Raw genomic sequence first — 12,950 nt, forward strand, 5'->3', positions numbered from 1 at the left:
TTATTAAATTATTTTTTGAAAATATTCGTTTTTTTTTGTAAATTGACAAAAAAAATCATATGAACTTGACACAAAAGTTATGAAGGATTACATCTCAAGACCACATTTAAAGACAGAAAACCATATGAAATCTTCAACCGAGATAAAAAATGATTAAACAAACATTTTTCAATTTTCTTTCAAAAATGTCCGTTTTTTTGTGCAGATTAACAAAAAAAATTTAATGTAAAAAAGTTATGAACCATAAAACATAAAACTACGTGGGGTGAGATATATAATTTTTGCATAAATCCGCCGTAAAAACGAAGATATGAGAAAAAAATCCATCGAAATCGGATGACTTTTCGATTTTCTAGATCTACAGAACGAGGGGACCGCGAAACTATAAAATTACCTAAAATTATAATGGGTCTTTCCTGTAACAAAATTCCCTCAACCTATTATCTTCATATCACCCTCATAAGGTGGTAAGTAAAATTGAAATTTCATTTTTTATTTGGAGAAAAGGAACTCTTAAAAATACTGTGCAACAACAAATATCCAAAATTATTGAAAAAATTGATTTTTTTCGATTATTGGTGTTATACCTCCAAGATATAATGTAATGTTTTGTTGTTTTGAGACTACACAAAATTAAACAAATTGCTAGTTCGTTTCTTTACTTAAATTTTGAAAAATAAAAACTCAATATAATTCATCAGTTTTGTAGCTGGGAGAATTTCATTATGGGAAAGAACTATTTCTATCTGGAAAATATTTTTTTTTAATTTTATCTCATTCATTTAGAAACATCTTGCTTATCAACAGACAATTTGTGTTAATTCATTAATTAGAAATCAGTACAATTGTACTGAATTATTCGATATTATTCATTTCAATATCTGTGAGAGTTTTTTTCTGATAATTTCTCAGTTCAAATAATATATATATTAATGCAAAAAACCGGTGTCGACTGTTAACAACTCTAATTACAATTTAAATTATATTCTTTAACAATCCTGATGGTGTTATGCTACTAATGTTAAATCTTGAAGCTTCTTACCTTGAGTAATTCCCTAAAGTACGGACTACAAGCTGACAAAACCACTCGGTGAGCCTTCAAACTTTTTCCATCACAGGCTAACGTAACATCTACAAAATCTTCATCGTCACGGAGGTTTTCGAAGGCCGATGTTATGCTGCTCTGATAGTTGTTCCAACGTAGACAAAAATGTTGTGTATCTACCATTGTAAATAAAATTCACCTGGAAAGAACATAGAATATATAAATATATGCTACCTTTGACGGATTTTTATCTCTAAATTTTTTGTAATCCATTCGTATGAACGAATCTTTTAGTTACTTGGTATAATTCTTTTGGAATTATTGATGAAAAAGTATATACTTTTTTCATAATTGACGTGATGATTCATAAGTTGTCTGGAAACTATTTTTAATAGTTATCAGATCTATTTTTAATATAATGAAATATGATTTTTAATCCAATCCCATATTTCAATATAATAATTTTCAGAATTAATGTACATTTCAATTTGTTCTATTATTATAATCAGATATTTTAGTAGATATACAATGCGGTCCATATGTATGGAATCAATTCAATTTAAGCGTTATTATGTATTTACTACTTAAACTAACAGTTTACATTATGAAAATATTGTCCCTCTCCAGCACTACCTCTGAATTCACGAACAACATTTTGTATGATTTCATGGATTATTTCTGTTGTCATAACTTTTAAATCAGCAATATTATTTGGTCTTTTAAAATATACTTCAGATTTAAAATAACCCCATAAGAAGTAATCGGGAGGAGTCAAATCCAGCCGGCCATTCGACCGTTACACGTCTTCCAATCCACCTATTTCGAAAAACTAAATAATTTCTAACTGTACGTGCAAAAGGCGGTAGAGCTCCGTCTTGTTGGTAGTAAATAGATCGATCTATCTTATTTGCATGATTAACTTCAGGAAAAAGTCTTTGTAATGTAGGCACTACGATGTTAATAAAAAAATCTAGATAAACCTAATAATCATTAATTGTGCCATCAAATAAATAAGGGTCAATAATTCCATTCCAGCCCAAACGTTTAAGATATTGAGTATGAGCCTCACAAAACCAGTGAGAATTTTCTCTGCTCCAATATCTACAATTTGTTAACCGTTACGTTTAAATGAAACGTCGTTTCATCAGAAAAAACTATTTTGTTGATAGAGCAGATGTAAATTCACATGCAACAGCTGTAGCACGGTTCCAAAACTCCTTTTCGGTCATCGTTTGACATGGCATCATCGAAGATCATCCGAATAAACTTTCAGATCGTTTAGAAGATTCACCTCTTATTACTAGAAGGCGCATTTGTTTCATGTATGACGGTCATTTTGCAGTAATTGTACGCGAGCTTTTAAATAATTGACCACTGGATTGTACAAGGATCTACACACCCGTGACCTTCTTGGTCACATGGACATAATCCTCTGGATTTATGTGGGTTGGTATATCTAGGAGGATATATTGGAAAATTCTTAGCCTACTATAGAACCCAACAAAATTTCAATGTCAAAATATTTTTTCACTCAACATATTCTCCTCTTAATTGGATTCATTTATTACAGCGACACTGCAACGTCTCGAGACCTTACAGAAAAAATGTTTCTTCTTGCTCTGCAAACCAGACCTCCACAGCTTTTATTACCTTCTCGTTGGAAGAAAATTTACTACCTTTTAAACTTTTGTTCAGTTGAGGAAAGAGATGATAGTCGAACGGAGCCAAATGCAGCAATTTTTCTCATGTCTAAATTGACGTGAACTATATAATGAACGCGTTCGTATGCAATATTCAGTGCTTCAGATATCCGTTTAAGCCCAATTCGACGGTCTGATAAAATCATGCCATGAACTGCATCGATATTTTCGGGGACTGACACAGAAACTGGCCTGCCCGATTGGTCATCATCTTCAATGGAAAATTTACCTCTTTTGAAGCTTGCAGTCCAATTTTTCACGGTCGCATACGAAGGACATTGACCACCAAGGGTAATAAGCATATCCTCGTAAATCTGCTTACCCCTTAATCCTTTTGAATATTGGTACTTGATGATGGATCGATACTCGTAAAATCACTCATTTACACAATCCCGTCAAGGGGATGTTTGCGTTTTCGCTGGAGTTTGAACATATGTTCTGAAATTTACTTTTTGTCCTGTATGTTAACACATGTTGTTTCTAATAAAATAATAAAACAATTCGACACCCTGTATCTCATTAACTACAAGACTTATCACAAATGTTTATAACGTCTATTCGTCTTAAAATACAGTTATGAAGCCATTTTATAGATTCCTTAGCAAATGATCTCGAAGTATTTGATATTATAATTTTTATTCATACCCTATCTTTCACTATATATTAGATATTAAAAGATATAATATTTATTTTAGAAGTTCTACTACTTGATATATTGATAATATATTTTATCAATTAATTATTAATAACATCAAAAAGTACATGATATCTAACAACTAGATAAATCTTTCGATTATCTGCTCGTATATAAAAAATTTATATTATTTACTGACCTCGTGCACTGATTTTTATTTACTGTAAGTTTTATATAAAACGAAACAAAAATATACGATTTAAGATATTTGATAATCATTTATATGCCATCTCTATTCTAATAAATTCTACTTAATTCAAGACAATACCTGTAACCTTATCAATTATTACGATAATCGTACGTAAACTGACATATTAACACTATTCAAATATATTTTTCAATCGGATAATCACTTCACAAGCCACATTCAAAAATAACAATTCTCTCGCTCTTATTCAAGTAACTATACACAATAATATACAAATAAATATACTACTTTGATGTTATTTATCTATTTTCGCAATTTCTGCAATAAAACATACGATATCTAATTTGAAATCCACAAATATAACAAACAACATACACTTACTTGAATCATGGTATTCCAAAACAAAATCTTTCTCAAACCTGTAGCCGTATTATGTGTGTACGTGTGCGTGTGGGTATGTATTTACGAGCTTCCACCGAAAACGATTATAAAAAATCAATATGAAACACTGCGAAAAAATTTTACGGGTTTGATGACAGATGGCCTTGATAGTTTCCCCTAGGAATGGTTCGAATCCAGGCTAAATAAACCGGGATATAGGTTAGGCAACGACGACATTATTTTAATTTTATTGAAGAATTTATCTACATCCAAATTTGAATTTATTTTATTTTATTTCATTTATTGAAGAAACTTAGTTTATTTTTTTGAATTTCATTTGAATTTTTTTTAATATAATTTGAATAAATTTCAAGTAGAAATAAGCAAATGTTTATAATTTAAATAGATATAGTTGAAAAAAAACTAAAAAGCACGCTTTCAAAGCACATTTAACTAAAAAGTCAAAAATATTTTTTTCCATACAGCTTAAAGCAATAATTAATGGAAAATACTAATTTTATAACTGGCTTATAACTGAAACCTTTCTTAAAAAATTATATTCTTGGTTTTTTAGTTTCATATATTATGAAACGTGTTTTTAAGTTTTTAAAACTATATTTATTTTCCACTTTCTATTTTTTGTCAAAAATAAAATTATTAAATCATTAGCATTGTAAATCTCCAACAGAGGGCAGGCAGCTGTAAGATTTGATTGGATGTAAAGAGAAAGATTGTAGTGCTAATTTCTAAAACATTTTTCTTGCAGCTTGAACGGGATTTGAACCCACGACCGGTGAATCCGGAGTTTGACGCCTTAGCCCACTTAGCCCTAACGAACGCAATTAAAGTGTTAAAAGCGTATTAAAAAAATTAATGATTAGCGTTTTTGAACTTTCATTCTAGAAATTTGAGAATGATATTGAAGATAATATCATTTGATGAGAAATTTTCCATAAACGAGCATTACCAATCAACAATAATGAGAACGTGAAGAATCGATCCAGAAACTGCTCTAATTGTTATTTGATTGATTTTTAAATCAATTTTAGATCTAAATCTCATATCCACTTAAAATATTTATTCAGCTTTGTGAGATTTGTTTGCTGCACTGGAAGAAAAAATTCATATAAAACAATCTCGGTTCTCAATATTGAGTTATACATAAAGGGTTAAATAATTACTGATGGAACGTTCTCAAAACTGACCGATGATCTATTTTCAGTTGGCAAACCTTTTTAGTAATGCGCATGAGCATGATCGTTCCTGAATGGTTCTGGATAAAATCGGAGCAAAACTAATGTGTATAATTATAAATAAAATAAATACTGCGAACGATTCAACAACTTGGTCTTCCCTACCACTTCACAAGCTTTAACTGCGTCCCTCTAATACATTATTTTCGACAGTTCCATCTGTGAAGTAGTATTTACGTTCTGTCTTACAAAAATCGAGCAACGTTGTGCAATCAAGAAACTTGTGGAATCCTGAGTGTTATTTTCGAAAAGTTGGAACGGGTTAATGGAAAGAATTGCTTATCATTTTCAGAAAACCGACCAAGGAGGTTCCAAAACCTGAAGGAAATGTGTTTTTGTAAGATCATACCGTTTTTGAAAATATGGATAAGTAATTAACGGTTGAATTCGAAAAAAATTACATTGAATAAAATTTTTAATCAAACATTTTGCTCTAACTGTCAATTGAGTGTTCTATGTGATTGTTCTTGGAAATAGTGATGCGTATGAGACAAGATATTGCTAAAATGTCACATGGTCATTTGCAACAGCGAACTTTTGATCTCTAGATGATTTAAGATGATCTTCTAGCCCTTTTTTCAATTGCATTAAATTCTTTTGGAGTTTTCCTTAATGCGAACATTTCTTGAAAGTATGCAGGAATCTATTGAAACGACTGTGATAAACTTGTTCAAAGTCATACCAACTGGAGCCTTTTCGGTAAATAAGTCTTATTAACTTTTTCGCGCATCTCCTATACTGAAATAGGCAAGATAGTCATTTATTTTTACTCCTCATAGATTTGCAATAGGATCAACTACTCCACGAGCTATTGTTGGAGAGGACATGTGATTTAAAAAAGTAATTGAGCTTTTCATGAGTCCCAGGTTAGCATTAGGATTAGAATAATACTCATAAACCTACTAGTAAATCGGTATTTCCAGAACAAGATATGATTAGCTCTAAGAAAGAAGACTTGGACAAGAAAATCCGTGAATTTTCTTAATTAGGTCACTTTCATAGAATCCGAAGTATGTAAATTCATGCAGAGATTCAATAACCAGATACAAGATACACGAATAAGAGAAATAATTGACAGCTTTACCAGCAGTGTAATGATTTAATTGTTGAATACTGGATAAAAAGCATGTGAGCGTACATATGTAACTAGTATTAAGTTTTTTGTCACAATTTTTGACAATTAGTCGAAAAATTATTAAGGTGTGTGTAGGAAGAAATCATTAAGTACTCTCTAGACGGTACGTAATAAGCGAAAAGTGAAGATATAATATATTTGTGGATAAAACAGTTCAGATATCGCTGTTCTTAACGTTTTATTGCATTAGTTGCACCTAATAAATCAAAGGAATGATGATGCGGTTATCACGACAAGTTCGAAAAATCCTTGACTGTCAATAGATATTTTGAATAAACAAAATCTCGTTCAAGACCAAAATTCACTGATCACTATAAACAAACGCTATTATATTGAGTAATATATTATATTTTCGTAGCTTGTTTTGATACAATAAATGATTAAAGAACTTAAATTACTATATTAATAAGAAATAATTATTATTTTAATTAGAATGGTTCATAATGTTAATGTGGTCAGTTAAAGAAACGTGTTATGGATAAAATTATCTAACTAGATTTGTTTTACCAACATTTGATTGTAGAAAATAAATTTATTACGTTATTTTATATCAGCTAGATAACTCAGTTATTCTACATAAAAAATTATTTTGAAAAAATACGAGGTCAATTTGAATAATTTGAAAAAGTTTATGATAAATACAAAATCAATGCCTCTTGATTTGGAACGTACGTAGTGCATTCCATGAATTCTTAGCTTAGCATAAAAAGAAATGTCAAAAATGAAATACTGTGAACACTTTTCAGAACGTCTGACGAAAGTTTCTATGCCACTACAAAATATGAGGCACATTAGTCAAAATTCGTACACCGTCTGTTTAATTTCATCGTCGCTTTTAAATCTGGGCCTTCAGCTTAGTGAACAAAACATAGTCGGACGGGGCAAGATCAGGGCTATAGGGCGAGTGTTCAATCTATTTGAAACCAAATTCGTGTACAGCCTTGGAAAGCGAATCAATGTGGACTGAAGCATTGTCATAAAGTAAGTGAACACCTCAACTAATCTTGCCGCGCCTTTTTTCTATAATGTTTTGACACAATTTTATTTAATCCCATCAATTCATTAGAAACACCAATTTAAAAACAAAATTATCACTGAAAGGTATAGAAAATGTAGGCTTTTTGATCAAAAGGATTGATTTGCAGTTCCAAAATATTGTACTCATCAATTTTTTGGTGTTTTTGTGACCTTTGATTTCTTTGTCACGGGCTCTCCTTTCCGATACAACTCCATGAAATCTTTTTTGGATATCAGGTCATAGTAAAGGACCATAGTTTCATCACCCGTTACAATTAATTATCCTCCACGCGGAAAAGCTCTAAAATCCCTCACCAAAATTGTACTCGACGCTGCATTTGCATTTAGTTGCACTAATTTTTGTCATAATCGAATGCTTATGTAGGATCCTTAGAACACATTTGGAAATGCCGTTCTGTGCTGCAATTTCTTTTGTTTTTAGGTGCCGGTCACGTTGAACAATTTCTTCCTCTAATTCAATGTGGCAGCTTCTGCAGATATGTTATGAGTATGAATGTGGGTGCTGGTGACGGTACTTCGAGGAATCACTAGTTTGATTGTGACAACTCAATATGCAGGTAGTTTATAAAGTTAAATTATAATGAAGAGAGTTTTGTTTCTATTAAAAGTTGAATTTGAGCTTCTGCAAGGAGGCTATAACGTATTACAAATATAGATAAATTTGTTCGATTCACGGGGTCATAATCTGGCCACTCTCTTACTGAAGTCCATCAAACTTGCAACTGCAATTCCTTGACATCGATCAGATGTAAACCGTCGATATATCGGTATTAATCATTAGACAGGTTAACAGTTTAGGGTCATTTGAAAAAAACCGAATATTCAAAAAAATTTGTTTTATTATGTATCGAAATATATGATACTTTGTTGAAAAGCAATGTAATGGAGATTATCAGATTGATATCGAGCAATTAAAAGTGTATAAAATATGGAATAGTTTGATACAAATATCGAGTTCTAAGGATGGTGATACAAAGAACTGCAAAGCTTGAATTGACGTGATGTATGTATGGTGGGAATGGTGTAACTGGCCACACACATCTTCGATTATAATTTCATATACTTCTTCTCAACTATAAGCTTTCAGTTTTAATACTAGAGGTTAGCCCAATCAAAGTTTTGTTCTGAGAGATCAATTGAAGCAAAAAAAAATTTTGTATAGTTTTCAATTAAAAATTTAGATTCATACAAAGTGTTACTTAATTCAGAAAGTAATTAACAGTATGAAATTATGAAGGATCTTTTATATAATCTAATTTCCTCAACCAAACAATGATTTTCTGAGTGGTGGTGATAATTAAAAGTGAAGCTATTGACGATTATTTTTTTCATTTAATATTAATTGTATTTTATTTTGCATTTTCCGTTACGAGAAAATATCTCGAGATTAATCTCTTGTGAGTAAATAGCAATTTCAAGTATCTATCTTCAATTAAATTTGAGAAGAGAAATTTTGTTGGAATTACCACCTGTATATTCGTATTAAGAGCTGAGCTTTCTCGAAATAAAATTTAAAACGACAATTTATTTTGCTAACGGTTCGTTTCATTCTATCTTCACTTTTTGAACTATGATTTATAAACTTTTTTCAAACATATGTACACCTACTCATAATGAATTCTAATAAGATCTACTCAAGAAAGAGTTTTAGAAATTTATCAAAGTTTCCAAGAGAAAGTATTCATAAAAAATTCTTGAATCGAATGTTTGGTTATTTACGAAATTTCTCACTTTTATCTTAAAAAAAAATATTAATTGATTGAATTGGGAGTTTTTGATGAAAAAATAAATGAAAATAATACAGTGAAAGACTGAAATATCATTTAAGAATTAGAATTAATATATCAAAACCTTTCTCACATTTGCCAGTTTCTTTATCGGCTACAGTTAGGTTTGGTTTAGTTTTTTTTTTCTAATAGCATTAGATGTATAACTGATAAAATTAGAAGAAACATAGAAAATAGAATAGTTAAAGGATATATCATAGATAAACTTAATATTGCTGGTGAGGATAACATAATAGTCGAAATATTTGAATAATGTGTAAGGAATATGAAAATAAAAAAAAATTGCTGTGCAAATAATCCATAATGTGCCTTAGATAAATATATTTGTGCTAATTACTGTTAGCTTTGATAAAGACTGGGAGTAGCTGAAACGTCAAATTTTTAACTTTCTAATTTTAAATCAGTTGAATATATCTTATAATGTACTAATCCCTACATAATAATTTTAATAACGACAATGGATACATAAATATGACTATTACGGATCAGAGACAGAAAAAAAATTCAGGAGAAGAGCAATTTATTTGAAAAGAAAACGTTTGAAATATTCATATATTAAGTAAGGCTTCAATAGAGTAAGAATGTACAAATGATTAGCAGAAAACGATAAGCTGAATTGAATAATAATCTAATATATATTTATCGGTTGAAGAGAGTCCTAATGGTGAGATATTATCATGAAGTGCTAATATAAAAATGACTTCTGGGACCTATAGTGTATAGGAGAACAAAACAAAACTATTCACCTGGGAAAAAAGTGTCTACGGAGTATTTATAAATTAGGTGATATATTTCAAATAACAGAAAATGAAAAACTAAGGGGATTAGTCGACTAACGAATATAATAGAATGAATGAGTAATAAAAAACTATAAATAAAGATGAAATAGATTAAGAAGGAAGAAGAAAATAAGTGCAAGATAGATGAATGTTATATTAAAGAATATACGATAGATAAAAAAGAAATAGTTCATATATATAAAGTCACAAAGCTAGATTAAATGATGGAATATTTTTTACTGAAATAATTTTCACAATTTTGATAATTAAAAAAATAAAAACTTAATACTATACCTTTTCATCTCCTTTCGAGAATGGTGATAGAAGATATTTATTGAATTTGATATCAAATGTTACAAATTTTTAGAATTTTCAAAATACAAATAATACACAAAAGATTCGATATAATAGAAATTGGTTATTAATAATTTATACACTGTGTATGAAAATTATATGAGACTATGTTCAATAATACAACTACAAATCGTCTTTTGTTTTGACTTTGCGCTAATTTTTTCGCAGTTAAATTCATTTAATAATTTTTAGAAGTTTTTGTGTTTTTGTGTTCCGACATCAGTAGTTATGAATATTATAATAATATGACATAAATGAAGAATAATGACAGAAAATTTGTATATCAATTTAAACTTTCACTTATTGGTCAGTAAATCTATAATTTTTAAGAAATTTATGAATGCAAAATCACTAAAGAAAATTATATTCTTATTTTCAATATAAATACTTTATAATACGTTTTTATAAATAAAGAATAAGGAATATAATGGCAGATAAGATGAGCATTCAAAATAAAATGCAGTGAAGCAAACTGATACTGAAAGGAATGAAAATAAATTAAATAACTTATTTCATAAATTTGGAAGCTATGTTTGATGAGTAAGTAAAAATTTTGTGGCAGATAAACTAGAAGTTCGAATGATATGAATTTGATGTAATTAGACAAACAATTACCTACTTGAAATAAACAAAAATTATTTTCAATATTATAATAATTTTTTTTGTTCCTCCCACATTAAAGGAAACGTGATATATTTCATTAATAAATTGATTTTAATAATAAGTTTATCAATTTGTAATATCGAAAATACCACTTTTTCAAAATAAATTCATATATTTCCTGGTCTATAAACTGCAATTTCATAAAAAAATAGGATAATTGCGCGAATGTGTGTGGTGGGGATGCGGAAACATGGCCATCAAGCTGTCTGTGAAAAGAAAAAAATTATAGCGAGACGGACGAAAGGGAAAGTACTTTGCCGGCGCTAGACACAGCTACGCTTATTGACTATGAAGCCGGTCAGGGACGATTTTGTTTTGTTTAAAATACCGTTACCATAGCAACGAACACGATCTTGAAATTCTTTAAAAAGAAAATTCCAAGATTGAATAAAAGTTTCACTTTGTATAAATTTTTGTGAAAAGGTCAAGATTTTAGAAAATGGCATTTTTTTTGTTTGTCGCTCACACTTATTCCTAACAAATATAGTTGAAAGATTTACCTGATAAAAAAAATAATCATTGAAACGTTTTTATTTTTTCTGCAGAATCCATATTACGTTAAAATATCATCGTGCGGTGAGTTCGCGCCTTGTTACACAGATGTTTTGAAAACACACATAAAACGCGGTAAATTTAAAAACTGTATTCAGTTAAAATATAAATGAGTCACACTTCGCGAATATTTCAAATGCAATCGTGCTATTGTGGACCGTTCGTCAGAACATCACGAGTTTCGGGCGTATATTAAAAATTGAAGCGCGCAAAAAAATGTCGGGAGCTTATTCTTTATTGGGACATGGCTATGAGACATCTGCTGTAATAAGCTAGCACTAAAAAATAGTGCGTGTGCCTTGCTACCCCTCTCCCGCGCTCTCTGTAGAATGAAAATGCGCAGAATAACGAGTACAGCGGTACAGGCCCGCAATTAAAAATATCAAAATAAAAAAATCGAACACTAAATCTGTGCTCGGTTGCGACTACTGCTGAGGGCCCGCTTTGCTAGCCAGGAAACTCTTTCCCTTACTTTTTCTTTATTATTCGCGTGGACGGAGTACGTCACCTGTTTGCCGGTCAAAACTTGGTCAATTTTTTGGAGTAGGGAGATCTTTTTCATTCGTTGTTTCAAATCAATAAGCAATGAAATTCAATTAATTTGTCTCCGACAAAATAAATACAGATAAATAGATAATTTATTTGTATGATGATAACAATGATGTAGCAGGTACATAAAATGCAATAATTAAGTTATTTTCAACAGGTATTATCAAATAAAAATATTTTTGTTAGAAAAAATTCAAATATCCAATATCAATAATTGTGATGTCAATCGGATTTATAGTAGAATATTACACAAATTCATTTCACACTTAAAACTTTACTACACCACAATTATCACATTAATTACATTTCTACCAACACTTCAGTGAATAGCACTTTACTTTAGATATCATTTTTCGCCTCGCTGATTGCTTGTATCGCTCGCCACGTATGTTTAATATTCAATTAAGTACTCTATCGAGAGCTCCAGCCTCTTGCTATTATTCTAGAGCTCTGTAGGAACTTCTATTACAGTTATCTACGTCCAGAAACATCTAGAGTAATAGTTACTTGATATTAATTGCACTCACCCATCATATTTTATATTTATATTTCCACTACACTATACTTGTCACTATATTCAATTATGACCAGTAGCGGTATTTGGAATATGGCTGTCTAGTCGTCACAGTATGTTATAATAAGGTTCAAGAATGCCAAAACCGGTCTATGACTTTAAACTACAAGTATGAATTTGTACTGTACTCCTGGCGAATGTAATTTGATATTTGTTATAGTATACAAATAGTAAAATTAATTTTTTCTCGAACAATAGTTGTCTAATTTGTTTGTTTCCAAACTTCCAAAAATATTAGTAGAAATTCGTATTTTTTTACATTTTCAATAGCACCTAGAAGTTGATAATTCTCTGTTAA

General features: G+C 30.1%; 1 protein-coding gene across 4 annotated transcripts in view; it reads right to left on the minus strand.

The window, feature by feature from the left end:
• Positions 1–11,934, minus strand: part of LOC130897042 (broad-complex core protein isoforms 1/2/3/4/5) — a 90,158-nt gene extending 78,224 nt beyond the window's left edge. For 3 of the 4 annotated variants that reach the window (XM_057805537.1, XM_057805539.1, XM_057805538.1), the window contains exons 1-2: positions 11,478–11,934; positions 1,043–1,244 (exon numbers count right to left, since the gene is read on the minus strand). In XM_057805537.1, coding sequence (XP_057661520.1) covers positions 1,043–1,228 — 186 coding nt within the window. In that variant the 5' untranslated portion in view covers positions 1,229–1,244; positions 11,478–11,934. Of the gene's footprint in view, positions 1–1,042; positions 1,245–3,707; positions 3,861–11,477 lie in introns of those variants that run through there. The other variant, XM_057805540.1, reaches the window with a different exon arrangement.
• Positions 11,935–12,950: the final 1,016 nt, after the last annotated feature.

The sequence above is a fragment of the Diorhabda carinulata genome, chromosome 8 (assembly GCF_026250575.1).
Source record: "Diorhabda carinulata isolate Delta chromosome 8, icDioCari1.1, whole genome shotgun sequence".
Classification (NCBI taxonomy): domain Eukaryota; kingdom Metazoa; phylum Arthropoda; class Insecta; order Coleoptera; family Chrysomelidae; genus Diorhabda; species Diorhabda carinulata.